Source organism: Apteryx mantelli, chromosome 1 (assembly GCF_036417845.1).
Source record: "Apteryx mantelli isolate bAptMan1 chromosome 1, bAptMan1.hap1, whole genome shotgun sequence".
Taxonomy (NCBI): domain Eukaryota; kingdom Metazoa; phylum Chordata; class Aves; order Apterygiformes; family Apterygidae; genus Apteryx; species Apteryx mantelli.
This window is the reverse complement of record NC_089978.1, coordinates 33,623,261-33,645,129: the sequence shown is the minus strand read 5'-3', so window position 1 is coordinate 33,645,129 and position 21,869 is coordinate 33,623,261. Positions and strand designations below refer to the sequence as shown.

Here is a 21,869-nt window from a genome sequence, read left to right as displayed (position 1 = left end):
TGAGTTTCATACCACATATTATTAAAGGTCATTCTGTTGATGGCAGGTGTTTGCGGTCTGTTGTCTCCCCCCCCCCACACACATCTTGAGATACAGATGTTTGGGTTTCTGTTAATCTGCTAATACCTACCTAGAGATCTGCAGGAAGAATCTTATTTTGCAGTATGTTTATAGGGAGGCCCATGCACTTCCACATCAGGTTTGTCTTCCTTATGTAAACAGAGCCCCCTCAGGAGCTATATTTTCTGCCAGCATTAGCCCCATACTGTTGTCATCCTGAAGAGGAAGAAATACAAGATAAAGAGCAAACATAAATGTTTTATGTGGGCATCTTAATGCAGATGTGCAATAATGAGGCAAACTGCTGTATTAACCTTCTTTTTCTTCTTCCAGGCTTGTGATGGTCTTTTGAGCGTGTTTCATGCAGGGAAATTGCCCTCGCCTCCTTGGAGTTGGGAGGTGCCACAGAGCCTGTCGTGAGCGTATGCTCCAGAGCAGTCATTACCCTTGGGCTCTCCCTTCCCTTTTGTTCTCTCCTCCCCCCAGCCTTATTTCGCACAAGGAGGAAGCAGAAAACCTTGAGGTGACATTTGCTCAAATTGTTGGCTTTTGGGACAGCTAACCTATGCTGTTTTGTTGCTTCAAGCGACTACCCTTACACTTGCCTTGTCTGTGCTTATTACGAGGTCACAGGGCACTGCAAAGTTGTATATTCCATAATGGAGTGATGGACGAAATAGAGTGAAATGGTAGATGAGGGTCTTTGGGCGGAAATGATTTTTTTTTTAGCAGAGTCTTCATCAAATGTATCAGCTAACCCTTAATGTTCTCGTTGTCTTAAATATGCCAAATATTGCTATTGCTGTAACTGCAAAGAGCTGAGCTACTTCAGACTGTGTTATATTACCTAAAGGACGGATGGAGGGAAAACATTTAAACCTGACTATTTCAGAATAGTTTTTTTTGTTGTTGTTAGGGATTGACCTCAGTAGAAATCAGTGTATTTATTTGCTTCCTGTAGTAATGACTGCAAGCGAGTAGACTGATTTCTCATAGGTTGAAAACTATTGTGGGAAATAAGTTCGCAGAATTGTTTGTTTGTTGTAGATTTTTGCACAGGTATGCCTTCCTGTTTCTGTTCTTCTCACACCTCATGGATGGTGTCTTTAAAAGAATGAAATGGTTGGGAAACACTGATAGAGTATGTTGGCTAAGTCTTTGAGATCAGGCCTCCCTCTAGTGGCTGACTTCTCTGCCAGACTTTACAATACGCTGCTTCTCAGACTGCTGGGGTGTCTTCAGCTTTTCCCTCCCCAACCCCCCAAGCCTCATTTAGGTGCCCTCTGGTAACTATGGTGAAATATATATGATTGCTATTGCAATTTATTGCTTTGGCAAGCAGTAAACTGATTTGTTGATCTGACCATTAGTGTCATTGAGAAAATAATGGTAAGTGTGGAGTATCACTAGTGTTAGCTGATAAACTTGCCTGCATATTAATGTGTTATGTCAAGGTGTGGAACAAGGAGGAATCAGAGAACTCACCTACACCATGGTCAAGGAGAGACTTTTAATGTGTTAAATCATAGTAATAGGAAAACTTGATACAAAAATACGTGTATGATCATTTTGAAATTTGCTACACCTTAATTTTAACTTAGCTATGGCTTTGAGGTGGAGATTTTAAAAGTTAATTCTTACATTAACAATGGGGGCCATGAGGAAAAGGAAAATACATTGACAGTGCTCCAAAATGTAGCACTTAAGAAGTGTGTGTGAAAAGCAGTCACTTCAGGAGCTGTTCAAAACTTCTTTTTTTTTTTTTTTTCTTGCAATGCATGTACATTTTTATGCCCAACTCCCTGGAATAGATACACTTTCTACATGTTCTGTGAATCAGCAGTTATACATCTAGACTAAGTGCACATAGTTATAATAATGTTGTTGATCAGTGTCTGAATGTTATTGTCATATAATTTGCATCAGTAATAATGTTTTCTTTGGGAATCAGCATTGGAGCTATTTTTTTTTTTCTCAGTCTGTTACAAGTTGTAGTTTCAGAATGAAAAATCTTGAGTCCGTGCACTACTAAATATTTTTCTCATATTCAGAATTCCTTTTACTGTATTCTGCATTCTCTGTCTTCTGTTATTTTGTTCTTCTGACTGCTAAAGAACATGTATAAAAATGTTTCTTAGTTAAGAAATACCATGCATTCTTTCTGGCATAATTTTCATGAACAAGATAGAATGCATTAGATATCAGGCTTAATAGAGGTCTTTGCTCCCTCTTTATTATGCCTGTAGTATCACTGTTAGTAGAAGTTATGGACTATAGTAAAAGCTGACTCTACATCCTGCAGGTCATTATTCATTGATCTTTCCTATCGGGTAGAGATGGCAAGTAGCTGAGACAAAGTATACTGCTACACTGGAAGACAACAAGCTATATGGATGTCTTGCAATTAAATAGTATTTTATAGTTGTTTTACAGTGTTTTCGCAAGTAATGTATAGGATTTGTCTATGGGATGATACATTTTCCTACCATTTAGGGAGGAAAAATGGGTGAAGGCTAGCATGCAGCAATTGCTCGATTACAGAACATTTGCTAGCTGATTCTGATAGGTACAGTTGCAGTGATAATAGGCCACTTGCTGTCTTTGCCAAGGAAAAGATGGGTGTAACAGAACATTGCTGAAGATCCAAAGTGTTTGTAAGTAGATGTTTCAGAAGCTGAGATGATTAGTACCATGATCTTATGGGTTCAGTTATCAATGAAGATATAGCTAGCTAATATGGAAATACAAGTTTCCTAAGAGCCAAATAAATATATGGGTAATTTACAGTATAAAAGGTAAGGTTCCGTACTGTTGCATCATGTTTCATATATAGACATGTATGCTACTTTTGTATGTATTTTCCAGCATTTTAATTTTCATAATTTTCACATGGAATTAGGGTTGAAGTTGCTATGTCTTTAGTCTCTCACAGTGAACTCCTTGAATTCTTTGTCAAATCCAGTTTAGACATCTCATTTGATTATCTTGAACAGTCTCTTAGTACAAATGCGAATACCTTCTTCAAAATAATTCCTGTCTTTTATTCCCTGAGTGCAAAGGAGTACAAAAATAGGAACTTGGTGGGGCATAGTTAAGGTTGTTTGGGTGACACTTAAACTCTGAAATTTCCTCCAAACTCTGTAAAATCTAATACTGACTTTCTTCTATTTCAGATATCTTTTCTTTTTTTTTCTGTTAAGTGTTGAATAGATGCTTACTTGCTTAATTCCAGCTTTGGTCTGTCATAGGTTTGTGTTTTATGTGTGTAAATTTATGGTGAATTTTTTCAGAATCTGAAAGTTTAAAATAACTGCTTTTTAATAAACTGCACTCCTTTAAAATTTTTGGCTAAGTTTTTTTTAATGTAGTAGTGCATCCACATTTCTTTAATGAACTATTGCTGTCACCTAAAGTTTTAACTTGTTTAGTTCTCCTATGATGAGTCTGAAATTTTGATTTAATAGTTTATTGTTGAGGTAGGAAAATTGGAGCACTGATAACCTTACTGAAAAAATGGAACCATAAAACTTCTGATATGAAGTTATTCTGGTTATTTTGACGGAAGCAGTTTTGGTTACTCTGGCAGTATGTTTTACGCTGTGTATAGGTGTATAGTGGCAGCTGGCTTAAATGCTGTTTTCAGTGTTGGTAATCTGCTTGGACGGCAGTAAGTCAGAGTTAGGGTTTCATTGCGGAGACGTATTGAGAGGTGCAGGAATTGAAAGGGTCGGTGCCAGGCGTTGCCATCAGGATGGCAGCGCGGAGCACGGCGACGCACAGCGCCAGTCACCACGCTAGGCTTGGAGGCCTCCGCGCCTGTTTTCCCAGCTGAACTTTCTGCTTTTTACTGCTGCTCACCTGCAGCTACGGAAGTGCTTGTTTTGTGTCGTTCCTGTCTAGCTGGTAACATCCTCATTTCTCCTACAAAAGCAATGTCGTTGCTCCAGAATTGTGCCCACTCTTCTAAAGATCCAGGTTCCATCTAATATTTTTCTAAGCTGCCTTGCTTATTTTTTTGGCTTCCTTTATGTTGGAATTTTAACAAGCTTGGTTTTGGCAGGAGAAAAATGAAGCAAAGCCAAACGTAGTTTGAAATCTGACTGTCACAAATAATGAATGAGTAGTGTATTCCATTTAAAACGTACAAGAAGCTCACTGGAGTGCTCCCCCTTCCCTCAAGCGGGATGTTTGTCTATGTCTGTGTCGCCTGTTTCACAGCGCTAAATTACAGGAAACGGTCACCGCGACTGAAACCCACATATATTGTCTTAGAAACCATGACATGTACTTCTGCCATCACGGATTCATTAATTTGTTAGATCGTCTTTTAGGTACTATAAGCAAAATAGTAGCCAAAAACTGTGTTAAACACTAGCAAATTCCACGGCCCTGCTCCTTTCTGTATCGGCAGCAAAAACTACTCTGTCCAGTAGCTTCAGTTATTTTTAATTACCCTGTAGGGTTGTTCTTCAAATTAATGAAGTAGAAGGGAGTGTAACTTCAGTGATCTGGGAAACGCAGAGTTAAGGAATTACAGTAAGAAAGGCCTGGCAACTAATTATTCATTTTAAAAGATTATTGAAGGGTGTTTAAAATTTTAGTTTCTGCATTCTTCTTTTTCCAAATAAAGAATCCAGTCATGTTGTTTGCAAAAACATTCTGAAAAAGTGTTTGAATTGTGGTAGAAACAAAATATAGGTATACTGGGTTTTATGTTTGTTTTAGGGTTGGTTTTTTTGTTTGTCTGTTTTTTTTGTATGTTCAAGAGGCAGTTTCATTAAGACTGATAATGAATCCTTTGTATTTTGTTTTAGCACTTAAATATCAGAGTAAACCAAAAATACATACAGGCAATTGTGAGATGCAGTAATTTGAGATAAAAGTAGCTTTCTAGAAGTAATATTAAAATAATTATGTAGCTCTCAGAGGTTTCTATACAAGTTTGAATATGTTTTTAAGGTACAGTTTAAAATTGATATGAAGACTATTTTCCTTACCGTTCATTTTTGAAGACGTGGGCACTTTGTATGTCAGACTCCATTCTCAGTCCTTCATTTTTCAAAGACATTCAGATTATATATTAATGGTACCTCTCATCAGTAAATTGTATTAGCAAACTTCTGCTTTTTCTATTAAGTTGTTATAAAAATATTAAATAAAAAGTGTCCTAACAGAAATGTGTCCTTTAACCTCTTTCTAGTGAGGTAATTGTGCTTTCTGCACAACCCGTTACTGTCTTTCAGTAGTCCAGTTGTTCATCAACCTTTTGATTCTGCTGTTAGCCCTTGTTTTCTCTAACAATAATAATCCATATGACATTATTGGAGTCAAGAGAGATTAGATCCATTTATTAAGGAATTTAATTTATTAATTAAAAAATTATTAGTTTAGTTTGCAAACTAAATTTGATTAAATCTGTTGTATTTTAATCCTAATTTCTATCCTAAACAACCAGCTCTTCTCCATGAGTCTTATTACTAAATCATACGTAAAATTCATTAACTATTAATTTTGATACTTTTTACTGGAGAACTAAGTAATCACATCCAGAAATAATTTAGCTGCAACACTAGCAACATGTATTCCCTTGTCTGTATGTAGGAAAATATTTTCCTGTGTCATGTTCAAAATATTCCATGATAAAGCGGTTCTGAGAATTGTCTATGGATAACAGGAAGGTATCTGTTCATATCTAAATCTATATATCTGCTGTTTACTACTCATTAGTACTGTTGTAGATGAACCTTTCATGCTTTCCTTCTCCAATACACATTTGAGCAAGATTAGTTGTTTCTATTGTATTTTTTTGTAGTATGTATGCTAATAATGCAGTGTTGCTGCCCATCAACTTCTCTTTTATTTTCTCTTTCCTATGTAAAGAGGTACTTTTAATGTGCATTTTACTCATACTCGCTATTCCGCCTGGTTTCTCTTGTCTGTAAGGTTTTTCAAATCTTGTACTATGATTCTGGTTCCTCTATTTTGTTACTGATAGATCTCATCCAGTGTTTTAACTATGGGGTAAAACTCTGTCACAAAAGGTGCTGTTTGCCACACTGCTGTTTTGATGCATAGGAATATTTTATGCTGGTTACACACCGTGCTTGGGGCTGATAGTCCTTTATTTCTTACCATGTCTTTTTTAATGTTTCGTTTTTCCTTGTGAATTGAAAGCAGGCCGTTTCCTGCATGTTTGTTTGTTTGTGGGGTTTTTTTAGCTTTTTTTCTTATTCCTCATGTGCTGTGGATACAATTCTTTTTAATTTTTTTTATATATCAAGCAACAATAGATATAACAGGGTTGAAATGATCTTATTCTTAAACTGTGATAACTAGGCACTAACAAATAGAATTACTTTGTTGTATACGTATTTTATCATATAACCCACTCACCTGAGAACAACAGGAAGGTTTTTTCCATTATCATCTGGGGGTGTTTTGTTTCATCCTTTTTCAGTTTAGCAGCGTTAAAACCCTTAAGAACGAAGGATAGTCAGAAAAAAAAATTAAAGTTCATTTTACTCTTATAGAAAAGTCAGAGGTGCAGGGCTTGGTTTTTACTGGTCATCTTGTTAATTTGAAAGAATAAATGAAGAAAGCCCCCATCTGTATACTAGAAGTTATATATTAATTGTACTGAAAATAAGGTTAATTATTCTGATTTATTTATGAAAATATCTTTCTTAAATAAAAATTACTCTGCTTCATGTGTGAGTAGCTAGCCTCAAATCATATGTTCATTTATCAATTGTGAAACTGAACGGAAAAGAGAAAACAGGAAGAGGAACAAGATATTTGCACCTTTTTAGTATTTTTAAAATTACCCTCTTAAAGCAGTTGCTATTTCATAAGGTAAGATCCAAATCGTAAGTTCCTCCCTGTCGTTACTGGACTATGTAAAAAGCGGAAGGGTAACCCAGGAAGTCTGCGTGCTCAGTCAGGAGCCGGCAATAAGCTAGCAAGTAGGAAGTCATAGGGGAATGTAACTCTCTTCGTCAGAACGGCACGTTTGTACATCTTTGTTCTGCAGCGATTCACGTCCCGGTTGTATCCTTAGGACAGGTGCCAGGTTGAGCAGGCCTTGGTCTTTTTAGCTAAAGGCCAAGGGAGGACTAGTCTAACTTGTTGTATAACTAGGGTTCTAAACCTTGCTTCTTTATGCATTTTACACTATGCTATCGTATGTTAAAACAGAAGTGCAGGAACTAAAAATTAAGGTCTACCTAGTCAGAGATGAGTGTCCTAACCAGTAGGATACAGACTTAATTAAATATAGTAGACTGAAATTAAATGTAGCTGTGCTTTTGACATCTATAGGGCAAAAGGTCAGAATATCAAAGTGTTCACTTTTGACTGTGAAGAATTTAAAGAGTATTATACAAAATATCAGTCTTTAATATACTGATGAGATGAAAAATAAGCACTTAGTTAAGAAGGAAAATACCAAAAGGTAGTATTTGGAAGATCCTAGTGGTGATAAAACCACTTGATAATAAGTACTACTTTTCCTGGAAAGGTTCTGCACAGTAAATATTCAGCTGTGTAGGAGGAGGCACTCTTGACATACTGCTTGAAATATGAGTGCTTTGATACATGGACAGGGTTGTTCTGGTTGCTGTTCCACTTTTTTGAGGTACTAGAATTTTTCGAGGATAAGTCAAATGTTGTGGGAACAGCCCCTTTTATTGGATGTGAAGGGAAATGGGAACAGACAGGGGTTAGGCGATAGGCTGCAGTTTTAATAACATGAGGAGAAGTAGCAGTCTTTGTGTTCCCAAGTTTTTGTGTGTGTTGTTTAAGAAGGATGAGATCAAGGAGGAGAGGTTGCTCTCCATGCAACATTCGATTCCATAGAGGGCTCTCCTCAGCCTAGCCCTAAGTTTAAATGCACTGTTCTGAATCTTACTGCTCCTTCACCCATGAAGAAAGGAGGAAGAGTAATCTACACAGGGTGATGTCAATGCAATAAAGTGTGATTTTAAAAAAAAGGGGAGACTTTTCTTTGCAACTGGATTGTATGAAGACCCTTTGCATGATTCTAGAAGTCATCATGTGTCAATCTGCTGTTAATGTCTAATAATAAACATAGCTAGGAGGGCAGCAGGAGAGGGAGCTAGTGGTATTTTTCTGGAATGCTGTATTAGTAAACAAGTATTCTGATGATAAACAGAAAACAATAGAGTTGCAAAGCACTAAAACAAAGGCGTATTGAAGAGCTTTCTTCTCCCTTTAAAGTAGACATCACTGAAATAGGGAATATTTTAGTTGAATTCCTGAAGTGGAGGCAAGGAGAAATTGAGGTAATGCTGCATGTTACTGCCATCAAAGCCTGAGAAGAGAAAGCAGTGCAGGTCAAGCATTGCCATTATATAGTGACTTACAGGTCAACAAGTGTGCCTGAGGTGCCCAAGTCAACAGTGTTGCCGTTTGAGTCCGCAGGGCTGTGCTCCATTAGCGTGCTAGGCTTGTGCTGCCAAAAGCCAGGTTTGATGCTAGAGCATGGAGCAATGAAAACACCTTTTTGTTAACAGCAATGAAGTGAAGCGAACTGGAAGCCAACAAGGGGAATGAAGTGGAGTGAAGTTGAGCTAGCATTGCAGAAGATGGGAAGAAAAATAAAAATGATAAAACCTGCATGATTCTGAGAGTTATGATGTCTGGGACAGACTGTACTCCCTTATTTTGAGTACAAAGAATGTAGGTTTCCCTGTTTAATAGATCTTCAGGCTTCTGCCCGTTTGCTTACAAGAGCAAAGTTATTTTATGGCCTTAGAGAGGAGTCAGATCATCAGCGCTCTGGAAATGGTTCTCCTGTCCTTTGGCTGTTTTTCCCTTCTTGTAGTTTAAGAAAGTAAGAAGCTTTGAAGAATCAGGGAGAAAGCTTGAAGTAGCACCAGGGAAGAAGCAAGAAGGCCATCAAGTTCTATTTTCCTTGTTTTCTTCCCATCAGATATTTCTCTTTGTTTGCCCAGGTATATACCTGTTCCTTCCACTTAAAACAGGTGACCATTCTTCAGGTCAGGTTTTCCATCTGATGGTATGGGGAGATTTGTGCTGTTCCTGATAGTTGTTCTGCTACACTATTTAAACATTTCTTTGAACTCAGTTAATTCTGTTACACATCAACATGCATTAGTATTTTACTTGGACTCGTGTCAGAATTGTGATACTTATTTTTTCATATTGTGATATTGTCAAGGAATAAAGCTCAGTCACATTTCTTCATTCTGATTTTCCTTTGTGTCTGTGTGCTTAAAATGAGAAATAAACAGCTGGTTAAAAATCAAAAGCTTTTCTTCTATGTCTACAAGGACTCGGGGGATTTGGAATCCATCACTGTTGTCTTGTGTATATTTATGCTGTATATCAAATACATTCCTGAAAGTCTTCACCATTTTTATAGGTAGAATTCTTTATAATTAACTGAGATACAGGAAATACAGGTTAGTTTGAAAAGTTATCCAGAGGACTCTCTTTGAAAATTTCAAAAAAAAAGTAATCCTTGTCATTTGTTTTCCTCAACTCTATATTTTTTTGAAAATATCTAGCTGTGTATCAGTCTTTGGATATATTACATGAGCTTTGGAAGTTAACTTGCTTCTGTTTGCATGTATTTCCTCAACAATATTGGGTCTTGTGAATAATTACTTTTTATTAGACTGAAAAAAATGTAATTGAATGTTTGTTCTTTTACACACTGTATGTTCCCTTTCAAGGTTCCAAAGGTTAGCGCTAGTTTTCTTTATACAAAAGAAAATATAGGCAGAATTTGCTATCTGACTGTATGATGACATTCATTTTTAATGAAGAAGCATAGCTTTTCAAAGCATATATTTCTAATGGTTCAAAAAATGTATCTTCTCCTTTTTTCTCTTCTCAGATCTATCCAAGAATAGATTAACTGAGGTTCCTATGGAGCTGTGCCATTTTGTGTCACTGGAAACACTAAATCTATACCACAATTGTATTAAAATTATACCAGATGCAATAGTGAACTTACAAATGCTAACTTACTTAAATTTGAGGTAAGTTTAAGTTTACCTTATTTTCTGTTCATTTGCAAATGTGCAATGTCTGTTCTTCATGTGTTTCTGGAACAATTGATGTTTTTTGCTTTATTCCAAGGAATAAGGCAGAAATTCATTGCCTGTAGGCAGACCATTGTCCAAAGGCATTGTAAAGACCAAAATACAAAACTAATGATTTAAGGAAAGACCAGAAAGCATTAAACCCTTTCTCTCCCCTACTATTATAGCAAATTCTGAATGCTAATTATATCAGTACAGATTCTTTTAATTGCCTTCTAATGACCAATTTTTTTTGAACCTTAACACATGCATTTTTTAGCCAAAAAGATGGAGGGACAGAGGCAGAAGACAGATCTTTTTCTTGGGGAATGGAAAGGAAAAGTGTGCTACTTTATTGCTAGTATCCTGTCATTATGCAAGAAACAGTTACTACTTTTTTTAGGAGGAGGGAGCAAAGAATTAGGCATTTTTGTTTCTTTTCCAGGAAAAGAGAGTGTAGATGCTAATCAATGTAGAGAATTGTTATAAGTTGAAATGCAGGTGAGTGCATGTTTGCATTTGAAAGAAAGAATATCAGCGCTTTTTCAGGTGGGACAAGACAGGTTTGTTTGCAGCTGAGTGTGGGAAAATGCACTACTGAAGATGCAATAATCTGATCTTTGCAAGAATATGAGGCTTGAGGGGGCAAAGTGGTGCTGGTGCTTTTAAACCCAAAATACGAAGTCTTGTAAATACTGAGCATGTTTTTCAAGTTTTCCTTACACTGTTACTGTACTATAGTTTTGGCCACTGTGGAACTCCAATTTTGGCTCTAAAAGTTGGAATAAAGAATTGTGTCTTGAGTATTTTCACACGTTAGGAATAGGACTCTTAATTTATGAAACAGCATCATAATTATATATGCATAAAGAAATTGATATTGGATTAAATATATTGTTTGCATAAAACCTTTTAGTAAATCTAGAAATTAGAATGAAATAACTCACTGTGGTAATGGAATTTGTGTGAGTCACAAGCCCGGAATAGTTACAAAGAGACAGAGTATCACGTATCACAGTAAATTAGACAATCAAAACAAAAGGATATTTTTCAGGCTTTACTAAGTAAGGTCATTTCCCTCAGTTTAAAATCTTCTGAAATAATTTCCTCTTCATGTGGATATGCCCTTCCCCCATATGAGTTGAACAAAGTAAGCAGTCTTTAGAAGAGGGAAAAATATCCTTGGCTTTCTCAGCTTATTGCTTCTTGGCAAGAAAAGCATTATGGATGAGAGCTGCATATTTTTCTCTCTGGTACCAACAGAGCCCGTACGTTAGGTAGAATTAGAAAGTGATGCCAAGAGACAAAGTGTCTGGGCTTTGGCGGACAGTGTTCTTTATTTAAAGAAATTTCCTTTAAACAGACATGACAATTTATTTTTCACTTGCCTTGGGATGTGCTATTCCTTATTGCTTAGTGGATTGTTCCTGAGTTCTGGAGAACTTAAAATTAATGCTTTACTTTGTGATTTTGTGTGTGTGTGTGTCAAATCTGCTGAATAGTTTAACCTTTTCAGATTTTCATCTTCCTCAGTTGGGTGGTAAAATAAGTGTTCATTAATAAAAATGCTTTTTAACTAAGGTATTTGAACTCTCGCAGATAACACAGAATAGGACAATGCACATATTGTTTTCTTGAGTTAATGGTTTCACAGATCTGACGCTACAGTGCTGCTTGTATTTTGTTGACCAGGAGAATAAAAAATTGTAATCAGTTTGGCAGGTCATTGGCTAGGGGAATCTGGGGAACTCTAAACTTCTGGATATAGGAAGCATTTGTTCAGTAAAATGCATAATCTCATTCCTTGTACTGCCTTCTTGGATGAGATGAGACTTTTTGTTAGATCTGTCCGTGAACTTTATCTAACTCCACTTTCATGAAGTAATGATGGTAGTTTATTTTTTTCAATTCATAACTTTAAGAGCAGCTGGAGAATTTGAACTCTGTGGTCTCTTTTGTCCAACTGTCTTGTACATTATACAACAATGTTACTCTTCTCACTTATTATTTATAATTTAAGGATGACAGTTTTATGACAAATTCCCTAAGGCTATTTTGCAGTGATTTAGTATGTAATTTTGGATAAGACTGCACAAGACCGATAACACTTTTCTTTGTAACAAGCACTTTTGGGTTTTGAGGTTTGGGTTTTGGGGTTTTTTTTTGGTCCTTAGATGGCAATTTTACAGGACCTGAACTGTTAATGTTTCCTTCCCAATACCTTTTTAATTATTACATTTAGGCTGTTGTTGTTAGGAGCAAACTCTAAATCTCCTGCCCTGCTGTGGAGAGGGAATAAGAATATTCTGTGACAAAATTTAGCATAGTTACCTACACAGGAGGAAAACTTTTTCATTACTTTAAAATGATTAAAAAGTGGGGAAAAAGGATTGTTACTTACACTGTTGTTATGATAATGTGGTCTAAACTGATTAGTAAGAGCAGATCTTGATGAAAGTAAATACTTTTGTATATAGACAGATATTGCAAAATATTGCTGTATAAGTTCCTTTCAACTTGCATTAAGTTATGTGGAGATTCGGAACAGGGCTGTGTCTGCCCTTACAGGTTCTGTAGTTTTCTTGCTACTCATGGAGTCCGAGATGGGATGCGAGGCCCATGTAGCATCGAGGTTTGTATGCTAGGTGCAGAAGTTGTGGGGACAAAAGGAGAAATGATGTTATGCAAAAGTTGATTCTTTATTTTCTGTGTGTTTTGGGAATTAAATGTCAAAGTTCTTAGGTTTCATTAAAAAATTGTTACTGGTCGTCTATGTTAGCCTCTGTTGAAATGAGATGGAGATGGATCATCCAGTTAGCCCAGGCTCTTATGAAAAAAGCAGGGGGAGTGGGGGAAAAAGTTTTTGCTTCAGCTGCTGTTTAGGTTTTCAGGGTTATATCAGCAACTGTCAAAGGCTTGTTATGTTTGTTTGTTTTTTTTTTAAACTCATCTTAGATCTTAGAAAAAAGTAAGATGCAGAGATAAAATGGGTCAATATGAGAATATGAGTCCTGTTTAGGGAATGAAACATTGAAGATCCCAGATTTATTTTTTTTTCCTGTGTTTACCTTGGTTAAGAGATCTTATTTTGATTTTATTTCCAACAAGGCTCTTTTTATTCCCTGCTTAAGAAAAGTCCCATAGAAGCCTTGGAGGAAGGAAAATCCTTGAAAGACCTTGAAATGGATGTTCAAACCTCATTATATTAGAAGTGTTTGTCATGAGAATGAACTAACCCACTGAGAAATTTTTAATAGCTTGAGTGTTCAGGAGACAAAGCAGATTAAGAAATTCTCTGATGTTTCTCTTTGGTCACTTGAAGGATCTGCTAACTTGGAATCTTACCTTGTTTAAATAAATGGTAAAAATATTTTTGAGAGATGTTTAGATGACTGTCTTCAACAAATGCTTCCAACATCCCAGACTAGTCGACCTTTATTTCTGTGTTCCGGCAGCCCTAGCAATTGCTTGCACATTAAGGTGGGACTTTTGAATGAAGATGTTCTCCTTCCCTTCTCCAGTAGTTTCTCCAAATTCTTTTAACACAAGTTTATATGTCTGAAAGAAAACAAGATAGGTATGAGCTTGTACTTTTGTACTTAATATTTTTTCCCCTCTTGGAGAAATTTCAAAATCTTTACATAAGCTGACTCTGTGTTTATTTAGGTGATCCTGAAAAAATGACCTCAGAGCTTATATCATGATACATCTGGATTTGTGACCAAAAAAGCATAACAGCAGAAAATAGTTAACGTAGGCCATTGTTTTTCTTAGAAAAAAGAGAGTCCCCCTAGATGCGCTGGACAGAGCTGTCCCTGGTGTCCAGGCAAGCCCCTGACTGGGCAGGTCTAGAGGTGATCCTTTCTTCTTGGTTCTGTTTGAAGGTTTGAAAGCATAGTTAATACCTTCTTACATAGACTGGGTCCTACTTTCTCCAAGCTGAAGAACACTGTTCCTCAGAAGGCTCTAGTCTGTTCCAGCAATGCTGATGAAAAGTAAAATAAGGGATAAGACTCTATAAAAGGCTTATTTTTGTCTTGTGACATCATTGATGTCTGTGCATAACAATCTGGGACATTGTCCTGTGAGGTTACGAGGAACCGTTTTTTTATTAGAGTAGACTTGGTGCAAGTTACAATTCATTTTTTCCGCACAGAGGAGCAGTGAATGAATAATAAGGAAAATATTTTTCAAAAATGTGAATTATAGGCTGAGTCATAGGACTGGCAAATAGGTGGTTTTGCCTGCATTTTTGACACTTCTGTGAGCTTTCCATGAGATATTGAGGACATGATTTATTTTCCTTGTTCCTTAGTTTTCCCATCTGCAAAAGGAGAAATAAATTTGTCCCTATTACACTGAAAAGTTTAAGATATGTTAGGTATTCAGAACACAGTGATGTGTAATAGCAGTTTATATAAATAGATTCTAAATTGGGTTGGTTACCTGCCTGCCTTCTGATACTCATGAGACGGATAATGTTATAGCTTATACTCCTTGGCCAACTCACAGGAAACAAAAAGAATACACTTTTTTTTTTCTCCAGACTTTGGTTCTATGGTAAGAAAAATTTTCATTGCTAAGTTTAGGTTGCCTGGAAAAAAAAAAAAAATAGTGGTGTGTACCAAGTAATCTTCAACTATGACTGTGCTTTAAAGGAATTGTCAAAATAATCACTTTTTCTGTAATCAGTTTATTTACTGTTAAGTTAGAGCAGAAGTGTCATCCTCTCTACTGCAGTAAAACCATAGGAATTTGTAAATACTTGAAAAATACTGTTTTAATTGAATTTCCTGTATTCATTGTGAAGGGAAACAGCTGTTCTAGGTGACAATCAGATTTTTTTTTACAATGTTCTTAAAGTGATATTCATTTTTTCTTGAGTGATAATATTCTGTAATACTGTTTTAGTCAGTAATATAGATATTCTGATGTGCAAGTATTTGCTTGATGACTGCATTTTTTTTAATTCCAAAATTTACATTTTAGATATCAAAATGAGATGGATTTTACAAAATATTTTATTCTCAGACTTTAGAGGAACATACAGTAGAATGTCACTTGTATTCTTAATGCTTGCTTTTGTTTTTGTTTTTGTTGCAGTCGAAATCAGCTTTCTTCTTTGCCAGCTTGCCTATGTGGTCTTCCTCTAAAAGTCTTAATTGCAAGTAACAATAAGCTAGGTTCCCTTCCAGAAGAGATAGGTCAGCTGAAACAGTTAATGGAACTGGTAGGTTACCAATTTTGCTGTTTTATTTTTGTTTATATTTAACTAGAAACATTATAATTCACTTTGCAACTTTCATTCTTTGAACTAATGCCTAATCCTATAATGCAGATTTAAAAAAAATTAATTTGTGAACTTTATAAGAGTGTCAGATAGTAACACAATAATAGTCTCTTTTATGCTCTCCTGGGCCCTTCTAAACACCACTGCAGCCCTTGGTTCGTTCAAAACATAGCTGCTCATTTCTTCATCTTTAACAGTTGTCCTCACAGCATTTACTGGCTCCCTGTTTTGCTGCCCTCAAGTTCCTAGTTCTGGCATCAGTCTCTTCAAAGCTGCATCCCTCTCTGTAACCTCCTCCCCTTCCACTTTCTTTCTCTTATTTATTGCTGCCTACTTATGACACTGCATCCCACTAATGATACTGGTCCTATCAGTATATTTGCAATTTATTTACCTCTTTTTTCTATTATCTCCTGTATAAATTAGATTCATTTCTTTCTTGTGACATGAACTGCCATAGATATTGTATGCAGTAAATTTTCATGTATTCTGTTAAATTTCAGGGTTAAGTTCTGTGTTATACAGATCTCTTACAACTCTTACAAGCATCAAAATAACATCAATTTCCCTCAGGGTATGTTCAAATTAATTTCAAAATTTGATTGGGAAACTTATTTGCAGCTGCATAACTTGGTCATACCACTGCTGTCAGCCAGGAGAATGAATGCAAAGTAGTGTGAAGCTATATTGAAGCTTGGTTTCTATCAAAGAAAAGTAATTGGGCAGAGATGGCTCATTAACTGCAGCCAAAACTCCCAAATGTACAGTATAATTCTGTTGCCCTTCCTATCAGGCAGTAGTACCCTTCCGCCCTCTCGGGGGAACGGCCTTCTCCAGCTCTGCAGTGTTCCTTTCTCCTGTTGGGTTGGGAACCTTTATCCAGCCAGGATTTAGGTCCTTCACCTCATTCATCTCATCTGGACCAGCAGCTCTGCCAAGGGGGACCTGCTGCTGTCTGTTTTCTAAAAAGATCCACGTGCTCACGCACCATGTAACTTATTTACCCTTCAGTACGGCTTTGCACGTCACAAGCTCTGGAGAATCCATGGGCTTGGTAATGGTTCAGTCAGGAGTCCAAGTCTTGAAATGGATGTAAGGAGGCATTTTACCTTAATTTGGAAGGTTTAGATAAAATCCTCTGTGCCAAATGTGTTAATACGGAGCCAGAGTACTGTATTTGTTTTTGTGTTTATTATGCTGAATTTCATCGTTTTAAGAGCATTTAAGCTTTGCCATAAATAAAAGAAAAATGCTGGTGATTTCAGTTTGTTTGCGCACTGCCAAGCTTCTTGCCATAGTAATTAATGTAAAAAAAATAAGCCTTACATCTCTCTGCTCTTGAGGAGACATGTCTGTGTTGCCAGGGCAGGAAACAAACAGTGAAAACATAATTGAATTAATACAATAAGTCTGGGCTTCAGCAAATGCTAGCCCCTAGAAGTCGAATAGGTATTTAGGCTTCATTTTGACTGTCTGCAGATGTCCTTGGTGTGAAGTTCCCAGCTGCTAGTTGTCTTACTCCTTCAACAAAATTAATAGTTTGAAAACCATAAGCATTTGATTTTGACAGTATTGCTTTCAGTATTGCTGAAATAGTTGGAAAGTTTAAGCTAAACACCATCTCTGTCACATATGCACTCATGAAATCTAATGATAATAAAGAGCAAAAAATATAACTAGACATAAGCTTATAGCACTGTTTTTCACATTCAATCAAAGCAATAAAAAATGAAAAAAAAATATTGGATTGCAGTGTTTAGTAGGATAAAGGATACTGTGGTCTTGAGAGATCTGGTGAGCACTGACGTGCTGTCATAATAGATCAGTCTGGTTATGGATGTTTTGAAAGGTCATAAGTGGATTTTGTTTTTGAGGCTATACATGACCATAGATTACTTTTCATACTTTCTTTCAAATTCTCCATCTCTTTCCCTGACTTATTCTGATATATGTGCATAAGTACACTTGATCTACAGTTTCTTTGCCACAAGGTGACTTTGAATTTATATCTGTACTCCAAAAAGTGAGTGCTTAATTATGAGCTTGCTTCAAGTCTGTAGATTAAAAATAGGACAGTAAAGTTCTTAAAATAGATGATCTGGGAACAATGCAATTAACCAGACTTTGTGGTAACTTGGGCAAAAGATGCACTTGTTAACTAGGATTTTTAATTTCTTTGTCTAAAAGCTAAAATAATTTCCTGACTCTGTTTTGACAAGAGAAGGAAGTTTTGGCAGCAGGGAGATTCTATTACAAGAAGAAACTTGTCTCTGATGTAGAGAGCAGCGTTGTCAAATCAAGTTGTGTTTTTACTGTTGTTAAATATTGTTAACTAGTTTTTAGGCTGGAAGGCAAGGAGTTAATGTAACACTGTTGATTAGTATTAAAGCAACTGTCTTCAAAGAGATGACTTTGAAATCTGACTTACTTTTAGAAATTCTGCAGTGTAGGAGCTCTTAGATACTGTGCAAATTCATAATTTGAAACGAGTAGGAGTGAACATCCTAAAAGTTTCCTTTGACTATTCAGGAAAATCTGGCATTACCACTTAACTCTCACGCTATGAAACACTGTTTCCTTTTGTTAAGCAGTGATAGAAGCATGGTTGGGGCACTACTCAAATTTACAGGTTACTTTGGTAGTAAGCAGAGGTTTCAAGATCCTTTTGATTTCACATTGGCTATATATATATATCAGTTTGCCAGTAAAAATGATTGCTAGTTTGTGAAAATTATCTTGTTTTAGATTGTCTTAATGCAAGAGGTTGATCTTTAGTTGCATTCTTAGCATTTTAGGATTTTGTTTAATTTATCAATTGTTTAAATATTTATACAGTAGTAGTAGTGTATGTATATTTGTTGCTTGAAATTATATGCTCTGTTGCTTAACCCTACCTACTGGCTTCATCTCAACAGCAGATACTCCTTTAGATATTGAGATAAGCATAGGCTCCAACTTTATCCAGATTGTTAAACCAGTTGAATTTAGCCATCAAAATCAGACCTGCTTAGAACCTGTCTAGGCTGTTAAGGAATACCTTTTACAACAGTATGTTGAACTTCCATAAGTTATTAAGTGAGCCCTGTCCTATTTAATTTTAGCCTGCTACTTGATGTGATTATCAGATGTATGCCTTCCTTGAGCATCACTGCAGAAAGCTCTTGCTGTTTTCTTTTGTTTTGAAGTTTGCTCAAATATTCTCTCTAGAAGCACAAGAATTTTTAAAAATTAATTACTTGGAAACCTCAAATCCATAAAGAAGCACTTCTACATTTTGTCCAAATTCATTTGGTTGTATAGTCATGCTACTGAGTTCTTCATAGTTAAAAACAACGAATGACAAAAAAGAAAATTTTAAGCAAATGGTTCTGAATGTTGCTACAGAAATTAAATTCACTTCTAACATTAGCTTTTTCCCTAAACAAATATTCATTCTGGGTTTTAATAATGTGCAAACATTTTCACATGAGTCTAATTTTGCCCTGTAAAGAGAGAACATAGATGGTTGTTTTCAGGTAATAAAATGTTACCGTAGTAACAGCAAATTATCCAGAGTTTCACATGTTTATTATTTAACGTTTAGGAGCCAAAAGTTCACTGTTTCTGTTACTTTTGCTGTAGGATGTCAGCTGTAATGAAATCACAGCTTTGCCACAGCAGATAGGCCAACTGAAATCTTTGAAAGAACTGAATATCAGAAGAAATTACCTCAAAGTTTTACCCCAAGGTAAAAACAAAACAAATCCTAATACCTTTACAATAGCTTTTTAAGTTAGTATTTTGAAAGTGTTTTTAATTGTGTAAGTAAACATGATTAAAAAAATAATAATTTCCTTGTGCTTGAATTTATTCTATTTGAGATCACTATGTCATTCTGTAGTACTTATTACTAAACAAAAGTTTCTTTTAATGAGTTGTCTTTATGATTAAAAGATAGGTATCTTTAACTTACAGAAATGCTTAACTGTGAGTATTGAGTAAAAAAAAAAGTCAGATTTCAAAGTATTTATTTTAAAAATTATTGTCCCTTGTATAACAGTAACAACCTTTTCATTTCCCATCCTAGAATGGAGTTAGATGTTGATCATATTCCTGACTTAATTCGTGGGTTTTATTTTGTGTGTTTGTTTGAAGTATGGTATATGCTTGTTCTCTCTCTGTGACTTTCTTTGCCTGTGCAATATTCCTTTTTTCCTTATTGCAGAAAAGTTTGATTCAGAAATATTTTATTCATCTTATGGCAAAAATAAATATGTATACAGCACTTTCTCTTGTATTTTGTTTTGTTTTATTTTAGAACTAGTACAGCTTCCCTTGGTGAAGTTCGACTTTTCCTGCAATAAAGTGCTTGTGATTCCAATTTGCTTTAGAAAGATGGTGCAATTACAAGTATTATTGCTTGAGAACAATCCTTTGCAGTCTCCACCAGCACAAGTAAGTAATATCTACCATTTAAATTATGTTTTAGTATGGGGTGGATGATAACAAATACTAGCCTATAAAGTGTCATTTTCTCATAGTTTTCTGCAATTGCAGGCTTCTGAATTTTAATTACCACAGACATTAGTTGTGGAATGGTGGTTCATGGTATCTGCAGAAGACACAGAAACTATCCTGTATTTTGTGTATGAGTCTGCACACCACTTGAAACAGCATCATTCTAGAAGATTTCCATTCTATTAACTGCCTTTAATATGGCTTTTCTTTCATTCCTATCTGCATGAGAAGCTTAATGTTAAAATGTGTGTATAACTGTGAAAAAGAGAAACTTCCTGGATATTTTCTATTAATAACAAAAAGGCCAGTTCTGGAAAGTTGTGTGATTTACCATTAGTTCAAAAATGTTCAGGCAGACTAAAACTTTTTCTGTGTGAAATTTATTTTACATTATAATGTAAATGTATAGACTGTGATACACAAAAATATCAAAGTCCTTTTCTGAACGTAGGTCATGCTGAGAAATGATAATATATGAATGTAACCCATGCTTGCTGCTTTAAGAGATTTTTTTTGGTTTTGACTTACTGGACAGTTGGGTGTTTAAACTACATCTCTGAAAGCTAAAATGGTTCTACATCGACCGGCATGCCATTCATGTGCAGTCAGAACTGGCAAAATGTTCAGCATTTTTTATTATGTAGGATAAATGTTTTCCATTTACTACTAATGGTGATGCTGATACTATGCTTGAAGTACATAAAGCAAGTTCCAGCAAGCATTTGAGCTAAAGGGTACAATTAAAGAAAAAAATTCTAAAAGGCAAATGAAATGTATCATAAAAATGCTTGAACACTTGTAAAAACAGTGTGACTAAGTATATAAAGGATATGCTGTTTAATGAAATGTCATTACTGACTAATTTTAGAAAATAACTATTCATTTTAAAATTAAAAATAGACTAAAATATATTTTATTAATCTTTATCCTTTTTGAGTGAAAAACTGATTTGAATTTGTTAAGTAGAATACATTGTTGTTTCCTGTCTTATTCTCTGAAAGTATTTATACTAGTACACACAAATATATGGCTGACTAATTTTTTTTTTTTAAGATAACATTTTTTTTCCATTAGATGATATCTATGCAATGATAATAGATGGTTTGCAGGGAGTTTTACGCTGAGTGAAATTCTGAATAAATTATTTCTTTCATTCTAGTTATAAACCTAACTTTTTTCCTTGTCTAACAGATTTGTACAAAGGGTAAGGTGCATATATTCAAATATCTGAGTGTACAGGCCTGTCAGATTAAATCAGCAGACTCACTGTATCTTAATGCCATAGAACAACCACATTTGCCACAACCTGTGGGAGAGAGGTATGTATAAAATTCTCGCTTAGTATGTAATGTAATACTTATGGTCTTGGAGCTAAGTGAAATACACTTTTTATCTTTAGCTTCCAGAGTTTCTGTTGTCGAGGTGCTTTATAGACTGTTCTGAACAGAGCTTTGATTTGCCTTACCCTGTTTTATGCTGGTGGAATCCATATAAGAATTTAGAATAAAAATATTTTTAAAAATCAGTTCTGATTAAAGTTAGCAGCACATTAGGAAAGAGGTAGCCTTGTTTCAAGTTTAACCTCTTACCAGTAGACTGCTGGGATATATTCAAATTAATTGAGATGCTATATCATTAGGTATTAAAACTTTATTGTAAATACATGAACACATTAAGTTTTAATTTATTTGTTTTATGTGATTTATATATTGTTATACATTGCAGTTACATAGCTCTTATAAGATTCTTTATTCATGCAGAGGCTTTTCCATCCAGCAGAGAGAATTGTGTGAACAATGAAACTCTTTTAAAGTGTGCTAATTTGTTAGCAAAATGAAAGACAAAATCTTTAACATCTTATGTCAGCCATCTAGGAAATGCCATCTTATGTGTTTTTTTAAGGACAAGAACTGGATAGGAGGGAGAGCCTTTTTATAAGGATCTCCGTAGCTAAA

The 21,869-nt window shown here is 35.4% G+C and overlaps 1 protein-coding gene across 2 annotated transcripts in view; it reads left to right on the top strand.

Moving 5' to 3' along the window:
- The window catches only part of LRCH1 (leucine rich repeats and calponin homology domain containing 1), a 143,136-nt gene that overhangs the window by 57,552 nt on the left and 63,715 nt on the right, over positions 1 to 21,869 (top strand). For both annotated transcript variants that reach the window (XM_067292212.1, XM_067292204.1), the window contains exons 2-6: positions 9,941 to 10,085; positions 15,231 to 15,357; positions 19,039 to 19,144; positions 19,715 to 19,851; positions 21,106 to 21,233. In XM_067292212.1, the coding sequence (XP_067148313.1) occupies positions 9,941 to 10,085; positions 15,231 to 15,357; positions 19,039 to 19,144; positions 19,715 to 19,851; positions 21,106 to 21,233 (643 nt within the window). The remainder of the gene's footprint in view (positions 1 to 9,940; positions 10,086 to 15,230; positions 15,358 to 19,038; positions 19,145 to 19,714; positions 19,852 to 21,105; positions 21,234 to 21,869) is intronic.